Here is a 16,458-nt window from a genome sequence, read left to right on the forward strand (position 1 = left end):
AATCCCAGTCTGTCTTGTTTCTTGAACCCCCCCCCCCACCATTTTATCATCATCTTTTTCTACTTTGAATTATAGTTTTCTGCTTGTGCTCTGTATAGGAGCCTTAACTGGGTGCTCTGAAATACCTCTTCAAATTGGGTAATCCCAATCTGCCCTGTTGTTTTGGAAGAATAAGTTTATCCCACTTGACTATTGCCATCTTCCCCTCCCAAATAAAATCTTTCAGCTCTTTATTAATTGCTATCCACAACTTCTCCTCTGGTTAACTCTGGTACTATCTTGGCAGAACTAAATCTTTCAGATCATCGGATCAGTTGTTCATTTCTTGTGCTCGTTCAGATAATGTACAAACGAGTCTACGCCCTGTGTTATACTGTCCCATTGAATAAAAATGTCATCCAAAAACCAAACATAGCATTTGATGTAATTAAAACGTGTTCTTAAAAATGTACTCCTCTTCCCAGTCCAAGAGTACTAAATTGGCATATATTGGGGAGGGGGGCAAGCCGCACCCATGGCTACCCTCCCCCTATTTTGCCTGTAATATTCGCCCTCAAAGAAGATATAGTTATAATCTAGAATTATGGGCATAAATTCACTAAGCAAACAGATATTGTCCCATTCATATTGATTGTTTTTCTGCATGCTGTTACTAAACCTTTCCATATCATCCTCTTTGGGTATATAGAAGAAATCCACAACCTCTATAGTTAAAAATAGAAGTCCCTCCTTCCATAGTTCAGGTTTCAAATTACTTAAAACATCCCAAGAATCCTTAATTATGTGTGGGACCTTATCATATATAGGTTTGAGCCACCTGTCAATTACTGTGCCAAAATGAAAGGTCTTAGACTTACTACCAGAGATGATTGGTCTAAAGGGGGGTTCATATAAATTTTTGTGAATTTTAGGAATGCCCACTATGGTAGCCAAGACTGGAAATTCTACATGTAGAAATTTATATAGATCTGAATCAATTCTATTGTCCAACAAAAATTCTTCCAAGAATAGTTCTATACGTCGGTAGGCAATATGAACTTCATTAACAGATGATACTTCATATTTGTCAGAGTAGTCTCTCCTTTGCTAATCACATCACCACAGTAGTCAGGAAATCCTTCTACGTGGCACACCTCATCCAGGAAAAAAGTCATTGTTCCCCTCTAATCGTCACTCATTAGACCCATTATAGAGTACAACGCCCCTTTTGGTATGTACCTCACAAGACATCTACAACAATTGGAAAGGCCGCAGAAATACCTCACAAAGAGGATTACTGGCCTCAAACAAATGCCCTATGCAGACCGTCTCAAAAAACTCCAGCTTTACTCTGTCACATATTCAGAGGTGATCTCTGCCTAACATACAAAGCTATGTCAAACCCAGAGCTGTTGGACATGCTCCACTTAAAGAAATCCCAATCCTTCAGAGCTACACGCTCTAGGGACCTCAACCTTGTCACCACAATAAACAGAACATGCTGGAGGGATAGATTCCTATCCCAGAGACTTCTCATACTCTGGAACAAACTACATATCTATATCAAACAAAGCTCCTCATTAGCACTCGTCAAGAAAAATCTTGATGATTGGATAGGAGATAGGAAATTCACCCTGGGGATCACTTCTGTGGCTCTGCTCGACAGGGGCACAGGAAAATAATTTTCTTAGGTGGTGAAAGTCAGGGTACCTTTTTGGCTAGTTTTATATAGGCCCTAGGGCCAATAGCCTAGTACCTACTTATAAACCTATGTCATGTATTTTGTTAATATAATCATTAGTGTCATAAAAACTATGCCCCCACCTTTATCGGGTTTCATTATGCGTATATTCCTGTTGCTGCATAATTCCCTTAATATTTTGATTTCCCCACTACCTATATTGTTCTTCACCTATGACTTCTTGCAGACCTCCTGAAATTTGTATAACTCGTTGGTGACTACCTTCTCATAAGCTAATAAAGTGGGGTGTAGTGGGGGTGTGTGTATTTACTTTTTTTCTTAAATTCATTGCCCTGTGAGATTTCCTTGCCATCCTCGAAGTGAAGTGCCAAATTTAATTTCCTTAAATATAACTTAAATCCAATCAAATTATCAACAATATTGAATTTTGTATGCGGGACATATTTTATTCCTATGAAAATAATGAAAAGTATTCTTTTTCTAACTTAAGCTGTGTACAGTTAAAAATGTTAAAATATCCTGAACTATATTTAACTTCATTATGTTGGACTATCATCTGTTCCACAACTGGGTCTCTTTCGTCCAATTCTCTCTTCCCCTGTTTAGAAATTGATAGCCCCAGTCCCTGTTCACCTGATCTGTGTGCCATTCCTTGTATTCCCCCATCCATTTCTGGTTCCTCCCTCCTAAAAAAGATCCATTGTTGTAATTTCACCTATAACCATTAACAACATCGTCGTCGTGTTCACCTGTTGCACAGTGTACCCCATTAGTCCTATTATACCTCTCCTATTATACCTCTGATACTTCTTTTCCCCCTTCTACCATGTGTACACCATATGTTTTTCGTATTGCTCCAAGTCACGCTTAAGTTTGTGACATTTCCTATCAAATATTTTTTTGCTTTTATTCTCCACTTTGTCAAACTGCTTATTATATAATTTCTCCTACGGGTTGATCAGTAAATCATTCATAATAAATTCATTCAAATTTTCTAAATCTTTTAACAAATTGCATAATTTGTTATCATTGCACTTAATTATAAATTCCATAAAACGAATACCAAAACTGTGAAATAACTTAGTACATTCTTTAGTATTCTCTTCATTCAATTCAATTCCCATTTTTTTTTTTTTAAATTGAAGGCCCATAGGCACTATTTTTAACTCGATACATCTACTAAGATAAACATTATCTAATTGTAATCCCTTAATATTACCCAGCTTTTTACCAAAGTCAAATATCAAGTCCTTTAAAGTTTTACTGGCCAGCTGAGATTCCCTGCCAGTGTCAATGTCCGTTTGCAACATTTCTTTAGACTGAAAATTAAAATTCATTTTTATGAACGAATCTAGCCCTCTACACCCTTTGCCATCATCTTTCTCATTATTTTTGCCTTTGTAATATTAGCAAAAATAGGCTGATTTATGACAGTACCTTTAGTGTGCTGGTTCGCAGCAACAGAATAAGTCTTTTTGGGGACTGCATGCTTCGGTTTACCCCCAAGCAGTGTGTACTCGTCCTCCGAATTGTTGCCCTTCATTTAATAAAACTTCCTCCACTTCATCATGAACACTTTCTTGCCCAGCAGCAATCTCATAAGTGGGTTTGGTACCACTGTCCACTTGTATTCCACCGTTCGCTTGGCCATTAGGAATGGAAGCCGAGGCTTTACTTTCTGCCATAAACTGTGATGACATCATCCGACACTGCATTGCATCCATCTGCCATTCTGGTTGGCTCAGCAGATCAATGAGCCTCGTAAGCTCCTGAGCCAATTAAAGCCATGGTATAAGATAACTCACCACCTCTCCCTAGAAACATGCCTTGCAGTAGCCAAAATATACTACTTCCAAATCTGGAATATGATCTAGCTATTATTTTCTTAATATTCCATCAATAGTCATATGTTGCAAGATAAAATAGCTAAAATGTGCCATTTTTGTCCTGCTGACTGACATTCACACCCATCACTGTAACTTTCTAAAAAATATACATTGACTGTCAATGACTAACATAGCCTCAGTTCTGTTAAACACCCTGCAATTTAAAAATTATTGGGCTCAAATATTATCCTTCCAAGTACCAGGCTTTCAAATAAAACCTGCAGTTACTTGTTGAGAAACAGCAATGATGTCCTTATTCTAAAGAGACTGTCCTTTGGTCTTGTAATCATGAAAGATTCTTTCCAGAATCTGGCCCTGCTACTTGGAATCCTGCGGAGCTAGACAGTCAGTCAATACTGTGAGATTTCATTTCTAAGTTGAAAGAAAATAATTGTATGTGCTTTAATAGCACAGCTATTTGTAGATATAAGTCTACTTATTTCTTTCTGACATCATCTAATTGTCTGCATTTATTCCCAGAATGTACCTTGTGCCCACAAATATGCCATAGTCAGTTATGACCTTATCAGCAGTAGTGAAGTTTACACTGAGTCACATGCTATGAAATTTGACTGTGTATCATAAATGTGTAATACAATTTTTTTCTTGAATATTTAGCTTTATGTATCCAGGTAACTCTTGTTATTTGATAGTTATGCACACTCCATATTTTGTTGTAAATTCCCTTTTGTAACAATCCTGTCATTGATGCTGCTACAATTACAAATACTTTATAGCACTTATACTAATATTTTTATAATGTTTTTTATAACACCTATTTATTCCCTTCTGGGATTGCTTCTGCAAATGTAGTATTGCACGTAACTGTTATTCCTGTAATGTTATGTGCTCATGGAGACTGGGTTGTGGCTGAAAATGGTCTTTGGACCAGTCTACTTACCTTGTTACCAGACATTAAATAAATAAACAAACTAAGATCTTGGTGCAAACTGAGTCAAATGACAACTTGAGGAGTGAGCTTAGCCCCTAACTCAAGCTAGTATCCAGTGCTAAAATGTCAGACCTTTCTACTATTATTTTTGAAGAGCTACTTGTGTAGTGAGAATTCACTGCTACTTCAGCCAGTTTATAAATATCAATAGATTTTTACCTTAATCACTCACATAATGTGTTTAAGACCTTTAACGCAATTCATTGTCACAGTTGTTTCTAAGAATGTGTGGCAGATACTTTTCAGCCATAAAATTAAAATGTGTTTTGAATAAGACAGCGAGATAAATTCCACACACATGCTGACATGTAACTCTTTTCTCTTTATTTTTGCAGCCTGAATTGTATTGATTGGAACCTACTTCCTCCAGCTACAGATTCTTCAATAGCAGAGCTAACATTAATCAAAGGACGTTTTATGGGTGACCCTTCACATGAGTATGAGTTTACAAAGATTAAGAAAACTGGTACTGATGATGAAGCGCAGGAAGAGGAAATACTTGTAAGTCTTTCAGAAAGAAACATCCTATGCATTTTTCTCAAACTTTAACATTTTTAAACTTGATACTGTACTTGTTTTGTTGCACTTTGTCTAAATCTTATTTTATGAGGAATCATGAACTACAGAACCGATTTAACTAACATAATTTTGCTTCTTCATTGTTCTGTGCCAGTTGTAAAAATTCTCACTACCCAAGTTTACAAGGTTCGCACACATACATTTCCACGTAGTCCATACTGACTTTCCTTGGACCTGGATTCATAGCTTCAGAGGTTCATACTAGGTCATTATTTAGGTAGATCATTAGTAGCCTAGCCTCACAATCCCAGTCCACCAGTACTCTGCAATGTGAGTAACTACTGTAATTTCATTCCATTTCAGCAAAGGACCGTTTGAGGGGTCAAATCAGGAGTGCAGGTGAGGCAGAGATTTGACCTCAAAAGTCTCTAAACACTGAAGAGACAAAGTGCTTTAAAGCAGTCTGTGTATCACAAGGAAGACCTGTACTTGATTGTGTTAGCGAGCTTTTGACTTGAATTACATGTTTAGACAAGTACATACTGAAAAATACATTACATTTTATTATGGGTCTGATGAAGGATGAGTAGAGAGAGAAAACCTCTCTTCACAATGTAGATATATATCCCTGGTAGTCATTCTAGCTAGATTCAAGAATTTCATAATGACAAAAGACACATGGTAGTCGAAGGATAGTTCATTGTCAGTGAAAGTGTCCAGGTCCCTAATTACTCATGCCAGTGAAAGTGTCCAGGACCCTAATAACTCGTGCCAGTTTTAAAGGGGTGTCATCTATGCTGTAAATTCATGGGTGCTCATGTTTACAAAAAAATAAAAAAATACATTTGTTGGAATTTAGCTCAAGGCTATGGTTCAGGCACTACTTCTTTGTATGTTTTAGGCCTCCTGGAGAGTTTGACATCTCCATGTTTGCAGTCTTGTCTGGTACAGACCCAGTTCTTCACTACTCTCTTGTTACTTGCACTGTCTTACTGTCTTACCAGCACTAACATCTGCATGAGAAAGAAAGCTTTAGGCTAAAGATGACCAAATCAATGAAAGCCCATCTGACCATCGGATAGTAAAGCAGGAGCTACACTGAATTTGCTTGTGGTTTAAATCTTTTTATGATATCCCTAAATCCTGTAAGTATACTTGGCTATACTGCTACCACTCCGAGTCTGAAGACTTCCTTGCTGCCTTGCAGAAATAACATTTGGAGCAGAGAAGATGCATCACATGAAGGGCTGTTTGGAAGGTCAGCAGTGTAATATCAGGCAGATTTAGATGGCTGTAAGGTAATGGATCAAGAGTTTTAACCTAAACTTCTCCAGGCCTGGATTCTCGCATCTTCATTGCTGCCATAACCCCAACAGAGACACTCTTTATTCTGAGTAGAAATTACCTCTGGGTCTCCAGAATGAAATCCTTGCTTTTTAAGAGAATACAGAGATGAAATGGTAGATTGCACCACCTTCCACCCTTTGCAGTGGACAAAAGTATAGAACTCTGCCTCTTCTCCCTTTATTAGGTATGATTTGTCACATTGTTTGATTTTTTTCTTATTATTGCATTTCCTCTTGAGGGATAGATCCATGCTTCCAGACTAAGAAAGTATTCAGTGCTTGGTTTACTTCAAACTCCCTGGTTTCCATTCTACCACTGATCAAGTTGAAAATATCATCTACTCATCATGGAATATGGGAATGGCAGCTTCTTGAAATATATAGCTAGAGAAACTGGGACGTGACATATTAAGGAGGAGAGTTCTTACCCCTGATGCAGCTAATCTGGGTACAAATAGTGAAACATGTCAGAGAACATCTGGTAGAGGGGAAGAGTGAGTGGAAGCGGTTAGCTGCATTTTTCTCTAGGAAGAGGGTGTTTTTTTTTACCTGCCTAGTAGTACCTGGTGAACACTACATGCCTTGTTTTAGACAGGATTTTTAGTAAGCATGGCTTCCGTGGATGACTACAGCAAGAGTATGTGGGAGCTGAGATAAGATAGGAGTTGAGATAGTGGATAGAAGTGCAGACTAGAGTAAGGAAAGCTTTTGGACAATCAAGATTGGGACTGGATCAGTGTCTTCCTCTTTTCTGTCTGCCTGCACATATCCCATGATTTTATTTACTTGTTTTCATATGGTGTGACTCCTTTCATAGGTGATAGTCAGTTGATCTCTGGGGTGGGGAATGAGGAAAGAGTTACAAAGTGGGGCATAGGATTTGGCTGATGTTTGGCAGTCAAGAAATCAAAAACTAAATAGAAAATAAAAAAGTAGCTGGAGAAAATGTCCTCTGGGCCTGGACCCAACATAATCTACATAATTCTGAGCTTCCTTATCAGTACAAGCATTATCCAATGCCAGCTGAACCAGTATGAGCATCATATGTTCATAGGTAAGTACTAGGCTAGGTGCCCTTGAGAGCCATTTTAAGCCTAGCCAATTTCCCCTTTGGTTCTCACACTTAACCTATCCTGTTTGGTTAGAGATTGGACTTGCCTATCCCATGGTTGATGATGTTACCCTAATGAGAATAATTGGGATCATACCATTATAATTTCAGAGGACCTATGCATGGGATAAATTGTTTAGCAGCTGCCTCTGTCCATTAGTAGTACAGAGGGGTATTTCTGTGGTACATTTTCTGTTTCCCATCCATAAATCCAAGTTGCTGTTGAATATGGACAGGGATGAGCTTTATTTTTTGTAGTTGGGGCATCTACAGCAAGTTATACCTGTCCCTTCAAAACATTCTGTTGATGTAGAAGTGGTTTAGATCCCTAGACTGAGTACTTCTGATGCCATTTCACTTAACCATTGTGCAGTAAATCTTTCATTACAGGGTCAGAACATGCCTTGTATGCCAGAAAAGGTCACCTCTTAGCAGTCTGTAGAATATACAGTATAGAGACACTGTCTATGTAGGGTATATTTTTTAGGCCTTGTATACATTCAGTAAAGTATCTCTCTGGGTTTTCCAGATGTTGCATGTGTCTAGGCGCATATATGCCAAAGGAGCATTATACTCAATGATTGGCCTAAGGAGGGCTGAGTAAAAGGGACAATGACATCCTTAGATCTAAAACTGTGCAAAATAGAAGGATGTTCTTATGAGAATGGACATATGTTAGTTGAAAGTTGGGTCAGGGTCTGTATAAGTTCCCAACTACCAAACAACTAGGTCAAATCTTACTGGTGTATTGTCAATGTGGTAGTTCCCTGGATAGCCGAGTTCCTAAAGGATACAATAATGCATTTTTTTGGCATTTAGTTTCAGCCCATGATTTTGGCACCAGTCATTTTTGGGATTCAGTGACTTGCTAGCTTGCAACCATCTGCAAACTTAGCCAGAGCCCTTTGGTACTGGCTTTTAATTCAGAAAGGTAGGTATCAAACAGGGGAGATCCCAGCACAGTACCCTGGGAGACTCAACTGGTGACTGGCTTCTTTGTGGAGGTATCTTCCTTTATTTTGATTTCCTGCATCCTACCTGTGAGTCAGTTGGTAATCCATAGGATGACCTAAGGCAATTATTACCAGTTTGGCTTTTCTACTGTGTCTGAGTTGGGGATTGTGTCAAAAGCTTTGGCCAGGTTGAAGTATGCTGTGTGTACCATTTTGCCTTCATCCTTTGCTTTGGTGACCTTTTCAGAAAGGTCCACCAGGTAGAGTAAGTATGACCTGCCCCTGATGAATCCAAACTGAGACAGATCCATTGTTTGAAGGTTCATGTATGTTGTCTCACCAGAATACAATCCTACTTTATTATAAGTATCTTCGTTTTCCATTTCTCATATGCCTGTACTCTGTGCGTAATGAAGACCTTATGAAAGGCATTGTAGAAAGAAACTTCTTACCTTATCCATTTTATTCCTTCATTTAAACTTAAACTGAATAATCTGTAACTTATTCATCATAGGATGTTCATCATTCTCACTGCTGCAGTAGCCTTTGGGGCTGTATCTGCAGAGGTAACAGCACCCAGGCAGCTTCTCAAAGACTTAACCCTCACCCGCACAGTCTTTCTGGCTGTCTATAGGCTGATCCCTTTGGAGGGAAGTATAAAGGCAACCAGAGTGATTAAATATCTTTGGGACTTTCTTGCCCTGAAAGAGAAAAAGAGGAGAGCTCATCCTGAAACAGTCACAACTTATTGTAACCACTGAAACACTAACCACAACAAGCAGCAATCTCATCAATAAAAGTTGTAACCCACAGCAATTATATAAAACAAGGGGATGAAGGATGGGCATGGCTACTGCAGCAGTGGAGAACTGAAACATCTACCATTATGGGTAAGTGCAACTTGTACCACTATACTATGTACATCATTCTCACTGCTGCAGTAGCCTATGGGTAGATTACCAAAGCTAACCCATCCTGAGATGAGGAAGGATAAGGGTCCAGCAGCCCATGGATAATAGCCCTTGCAAACCCTGCTCTGTACATAGAAAAATAGTCTAGTTTATAGTGCTTTGTAAATCTATGGCTGGAGGACCAAGCAGCTCCCTCTAGAATGCTTCTAGAGTCCGCCCCTTTCCATTATGCCATTAAAAAAGCTAATGCTCTGGTAGAATGGGTTGTAACCCAGCCTGGAAGGGTTTTGCCAAGGTGGAAGTAACAAAGCACAAACACGTGTCCAACAGTTACAGCACTTGGAAATGTGTACACTCCATATATCTGGTTTAAACAAATAACTAACTAAATGCATATAAAGCCACAGTGACATATTTCAGCTGTATACAGTGCAACTCACTGCATCTACCCATCTGCACAAATACAGATGTGATCACTAGTTACAGACACATTATTGAATGTATACACCTCGGATGTTTGACTATGATCAGATGAAAGAATGAATAAAAAACACAGCAGTATTCTAACTTTTTGCTGTTGGAATTCTGCATTATAACCCATTACAGCCCACTGCCCAGCTATCACCACTCACCACAAACACATGCACACACATGTGGCCCTGGAATTGCAGTCACTTTATTAACTTTGTGCACCTGACATATTTGACTGTATCAAACGAATACATACTAAATAACCAACATTAGCTTGTTGTCAGACTCATACAGAGGAAGCCATTTATACCTCTCAGTTGTTCCTGATATCACAGAATGTCTCTGATTTTACCTTATATTCTTAGACTGTACTTAATAAAATTTGTGGTTTTCTGGGACATTGTTGAGGATTCCGTTGCACACGCATGAACAGACACACACACACACACACACACACACACACACACACACACACACACACACACACACACACACACACACACACACAGTATACACAGATTTGCCCACCAATAACAGCTATGTTCTTGACTGTGTACACCTTAGAAATCTAAATGTGATAAAAATAACACTTTTCTGAAATTACTGCTGGCAGTCATTCCCATCCTCTGTCTCTCTAAAAACAAAGTAAAAAACTAAAATAAAAAGATTTTAACAATGACTGGATTCCTTCTGTGGATAAAGTTCACTGTTACCACTGCCCACAGATTTAATTGGTGTACTGCTATTATTTGTTGTGATACCCGCAAGTACAAACACACCCTGCTTCTGTTAATATCTCAGGTCAGTACTACGCATTAGTGCTTACCCAAAATATTAACAGTAGAGATTATTCTAAGAAAAATAAATAAATAAATGCAAGTCTGGGATCAGGACACAAGTGTCCATGAAATGCAAGAACCAGTGTTGCTACCAATTCTGGGGTTGAACCAACAGGAAAAAAAACAGCAATATTAGAGGACTGAAGATGCAGGTATTCATATGTCACATAGATAAAGGTAGCGGTAATGTCTTAGAACCCACGTGCTGCAAAAAAATGTTCATAGTATGCTGCATATGCAGCCAGTACTATATTTCCCAGCCTACTGAAACAATGCAACTTGCAAATGAAAAAACAAAACAAAAGAAAAGTGATTACACAGCTATTTATACTTTGCTACATTACAGTGACATAAGACTGAGTCCTCTTAATGCAGCCCGCACAATATTTCCTAGCCTAATGAAATGTAGCCAACACAGTGTTTCCTTGTCTAGTAAAATGAAAGAACTCAACACCACAAAAAAGTTGCATAATAAATCTAGTTAGTCCTAATTTGTTACATTGGGGATTTTCATAAAAATGCACATTTTCTTTCATTGCCATAAGCACTGGGGAGCTTTTGTGTGTGTGTGTGTGGGGGGGGGGGTGCAGCTTTTTGCAGGTTGCTAACATGCCAAAGTTGCAAAAATTCCCATAAGAATATAAAGTCTCCTGGCAAACCTACACAGTCAAAACAAATCTCAAGGGAATGCAAAGTGACATTGTATGTTTGCCATCATATTGTGAGTAGCTCCCTGCATATTTATGGGGAAAGGGGAATTATTGCTTTGGTTATGTCAGTATAAGGGCATGAAAAGGGACATTGCACACATGACATCATATTGCTGGTAGCTCCCTGCTGTTGATGAGGAGAGGGAAAACTATTTCTTCAGTTATGCCAGTTTGGGGTAGTCTGAAAACTACAGTTTCTCAGTAGCTGTCATTTCATGAACTTCTGGGCAACACCATCTCCTTTTGCACATGTCAAGTTTTATTTGGAGTCATAGTAGGCTTTAGGAAGGTACCTGCAACAGGAAGCAGCCAGATTTACAAAATGTGTGTGCTGTGTTGGGAATTTTGAATACACTGACTGGTAAATAGAGAAGAAAGCCAACAACGTATTGATGACGTTAGACAATCAGGGCACTGTTTTTCTTTTAAAAGTTTCTGATATGTTACCAGAAAATGTCATATTGACACCATTGCTTGAAGTTCTATACTGTTTCAGAAACTCGCTCAGACATGGTTATCCCTATAAGATTTCCACAGAGGTGTTAAAGCATGTAGTATTGGTCCCAAGAATGTTGCTTTTCTCATTGGCATAGATCCTAAAATCTGGGCTTGTTTTGATACAAAGCACTGTTGTTTAAGTTCCAGCACTGTAGGGGTCAGTTTCAGCACTTCTGTCATAGGATATTGCTGTGATGTCAGTATTGTTGATGTCATTGTATTTGGTATCGGTATGTTTGTACTAGTTGCCTAGATCTCAGTGCCATTGTTTATATCAGTGCTGAGTCTTATGACGGCTTGCACCTGTCACCCCTGGGATTCTGGATACTGGCTAAGGCACTTGCTGCCCCTATAGTGCCTTTTTTAGGCAAGGTTCAAATGACAAATTCACCACTGTAACAGGAACAGGCAAGCAAAAACAGGATAATGCTACTCAATGCTAGAAGTCTAAACCTCAAAATGCACTCCCTCGAGGCACTCCTTAAAATGGAGAACATCGAAATCTGTGCAGTGACTGAGACCTGGTTCAACGCTCCAGAGAGCCCTCCTGCATTACCAGGCTATACCTCATACCACACTTTTCGGCTACCTAACCTGGACCGGAACACCAAAGGTGAACGTGTGTCCATATTCATTAAGGATATCCACACCTCCAGGCTAGTTGCTCAGCATAATGCATCCGAGGTTATCCAAGTGCAACTAACTCTGGGCAAAACTGCAATCCAAATTTTAGCTTGCTACAGATCCCCCACCATGCCCAGGATTCCCACTCCTCTCTTCTTGATATACTGGAAAATATTGGAGTTCAACCAAATACCCTAACAATGGGCGATTTCAACTACCCCACCATTAACTGGGAAAACTACTCATGTACCAAATCCTTCACTCAACGCTTTCTGGAATTCATAAATTCCAATGCCCTGGATCAACTTATCCACACCCCCACCAGGGGCTACAATATCTTAGACCTAGTCATTACCAACACGAGTGACCGGTGTTCCACACCTGAAGTCAATTCCTCATTGGTCAGATCCGACCATAAGCTAATTACCCTAGATATCGGCATCCCACCCTCATTATGGAACTCATGGTAAAAAATTTCTCCAAAGTCAACTTCATGCTTCTTAAGACAGAAGTGGCAAACTTCATGACACCCATGCAGATGGACAATACAGTTATGACTGCTGAATCCTACACAGATGCACTCTATAAGCACTTACACGAGTGCATGGATTGTGCTATCCCAAACAGAACCAAGACGCTATCCTCCAAAGAAAGGAAGCCAATCTGGTGGTCCCCTGCCATAAACAAACTCTACAACAGAAGGAAGAAACTGTTGCAAAAGAGAGTAAAATCCCATGAGTGGAGGAGTTCCCTGGTCAGCCTCAGTAAGAAGCTGAGATCCCTTATAAGATCCTTCAAAGCTAGCTACGAAAACAAAATCGCCACTGATTCTAGGGACAACCACAAAGCATTCTATAGCTATGTCAAGAATCTCAATGACAACACCCAGATCTGCTCTGAGTTACAGCACAATGGCATGAAAATTACAGAACCAACTGATATTGCCAACGTCCTGGCAGATAGGTTCAGTGCTACCTTTACCCCCCTCTCACCCCCTAAAGGGCCCATATCTATACAGGAAGAATGCAGAGTCCCTGTAATCCCAACTATGCAGGTAAAAGCTGCATTCTCAAAAGCCAAAAACACAGTATCCATGGGACTGGACAACATCCCAGGCTACATTTTACACAAACTTCAGAACGAACTGGCTTCACACCTAAGCACCATGTTCAGTCATAGTCTCACATCAGGCTTTGTGCCCACTGAATGGTACACAGCAACAGTTATCCCACTCCACAAAGGGGGAGCCACCACTGATCCCGGGAACTATCACCCTATTAGCCTGATGAGCCTGGTCTGTAAGGCCATGGAATGTATCATCATGGAACTCATAAACGAAGACATTGGTAACCTCCAAACTCTGGACCCCACCCAGTTCAGGTTTGTGAAAGGCAGATCATGCTGTAGACAAGGGTAAGGTGGTTCACACAGCCTATCTTGACGTTGCCAAAGCTTTCGACACCATCCCCCATTCTGGAATTATAGCTAAACTCACTAAACTAGGTATAAATCCCTACATCATAAGATGGTTTGCCAATTGGCTCACCGATAGAACCCAAACTGTAAAAGTTGCAGACTCCAAATCTGACTTCAAACCAATGACAAGTGGAGTACCACAGAGTTCAGTCCTGGGACCTCTCAAACACTGAAGGCCTTTGGCTAATGAAGTTCACAGATGACTGCAAACTAGGAGCCATAGTTGAGTCCCCAACTGATGTAGACATCCTACAGAAGGGCCTCACTGAGACAGATCCCTGATGTCGGAGCCATGGCCTCAAGCTCAGTGCCAAAAAGTGCATTGTCATCCCCTTTGGTAAAAACTCTGTACCCATGAACTACACATAGGCAGCAGTCTACTTAATGCCAAATGTGTGATAAGAGACCTGGGGACCCAGGTGGACAGCAGTCTCTTCTTTGATAATCACATCCCCACAGTAGTCAGGAAATCCTACGTGGCACACCTCATCACAAAAGGGTTCTCATCTAGGAAAAAAGAGATCATTGTTCCCCTCTACTCGACACTCATTAGACCCATTATAGGGTACAGCGCCCCTTTAGGAATATACCTCACAAGACATCTGCAGCAGCTGGAAAGGCCACAGAAGTACCTCACAAAGAGGATTACTGGCCTCAAACAGATGCCCTACACTGACCATCTCAAAAAACTCCAGCTTTACTCCGTAGCATATCACCTACTCTGAGGTGATCTCTGACTAACATATAAAGCTATGTCTAGCCCAGAGCTGTTGGACATGCTACACCTAAAGAAATCCCAATCCCTCTGAGCTACACATTCTAGGGACCTAAACCTTGTCACCACAATAAACAGGACATGCTAGAGGGATAGATTCCTGTCCCAGAGACTTTCCATACTCTGGAACAAGCTACTCATCTATGTCAAGCAAAGTTCCTCATTAGCACTCTTCAAGAAAAATCTTTATAAGTGGATGGGAAATAGGAAATAGACCCTGGGATCACTTTGGTGGCTCTGCTCGACAGTGGCACAGGAAAATAACTTTCTTGAGTGGCATAAGCCAGGGAACCTTGTTGGCTAGGCTTACTAAGGCCCTTGGGCTGATAGCCTAGTACCTTCCTATGAACCTATGATGCTGATGTGGGTCTCAGCATCAGTCTAGAATTAGCAGCATTCCTTGACATAGCTTGTTCATCCCAGCCTAGATGCTTCTTGGATCAATGGCCTTCAACCCTGCAGTCTATCCCACAAGTTGCAGTCCTCTATAACCCCATCTTAACATCTGCATTAAAGATGGTCTCTTCTTTCTCTTTTGAATTACCCTTCTGAAGACACCTATGAAGGCTTTTTTTACTGGCAATGTGAATGCTAAATCTCCATCTCCTTGGATGGTCCCAGATTTGGGAAGTACTTTGAATTAGTACATCAGTATAGGGATGGCCCATTGATTACTAGCCTTCCCATAAATAAAGCTCCAGAAAGCATGTAGGTCTATCCTACAGTCTTCCTAGGGGATACCTCAATTGATTGACATCCTGAAGGATGCTACCAAGGTGGTTTGTGAAAAAAAAACTGACACTGTGGACCAAGTTCTGAAGAAGGCTGATTGCATTATTTACTTCCCAGGAGAGTAGAGCCTTTGCTCAGAAACATCCATATTTTTGTCTGCATTAAGTAAATGAAAGAAAACATATTCTGCTTTATTCCTCCTTGCTAATTGCTGCCACCATCTTTAAACTGATTGCTGTCTGTAATAAATGGCCTAAGGGTTAGAAGCCCACTATGTATGGCCTCAGTATGCAATGCTTTGCTCCCCTACTCTACCCCTAATTCCCACCCTCCCATCTTACCCTACCATTTTACTTTCCACATACAGCTATCACTAGTGACACCCACACCATATACTTCCCCAAACAACTTTACTACCATCCTAAAAACACTCTTGTTTCTATTCACCTATTCCTTACTTCCATCTAACATTTAGTATCTTTCCAAACAGCCTTTCTACCTCCCATAGTGCTTTGCACTATATATACTTTGCTACTCTGACTCCACCCTAACAGTATTTCAGACATTTAAGAGAAAATGTCCATCTTCCATTTATCCATTTTCTTCTCTCGTATACTACAATCATTTTAATTTCATCCCTCATCTGTTACTCTGTAATATTGCTCAGCCTTTCCCTTATCTCTCTATACTGCTTGCACCCCCACCCTCAATCTCTCTACATCCATGCACTCTTTAAATTGATACTTTTTGCTTTACCACCTTTCCTTTCCCATATGTATTCCACACTGTACACATTAGAATCCTGCTGAGCATGGAGCCATCTTTAAATTACTAGTCTCCCACCAAGACACAAGTGCTCTTCAGCAATTGAATTCTGCTTGCTGAGCACACTCGAGCAACTCTGCAGTCTGCGGCTGCTACCCCAATGAAGGAATCAGTACTGTAAAACTAAACAAGGATATACATTTTTAGCC

The 16,458-nt window shown here is 40.1% G+C and overlaps 1 protein-coding gene across 1 annotated transcript in view; it reads left to right on the forward strand.

Moving 5' to 3' along the window:
• RSPH9 (radial spoke head component 9) overlaps positions 1-16,458 on the forward strand; it is a 332,390-nt gene that overhangs the window by 59,554 nt on the left and 256,378 nt on the right. The window contains exon 2 of the mRNA XM_044060420.1: positions 4,855-5,020. Coding sequence (XP_043916355.1) covers positions 4,855-5,020 — 166 coding nt within the window. The remainder of the gene's footprint in view (positions 1-4,854; positions 5,021-16,458) is intronic.

Source organism: Protopterus annectens, chromosome 1.part0 (genome assembly GCF_019279795.1).
Source record: "Protopterus annectens isolate FY-2018-M chromosome 1.part0, PAN1.0, whole genome shotgun sequence".
Classification (NCBI taxonomy): domain Eukaryota; kingdom Metazoa; phylum Chordata; order Ceratodontiformes; family Protopteridae; genus Protopterus; species Protopterus annectens.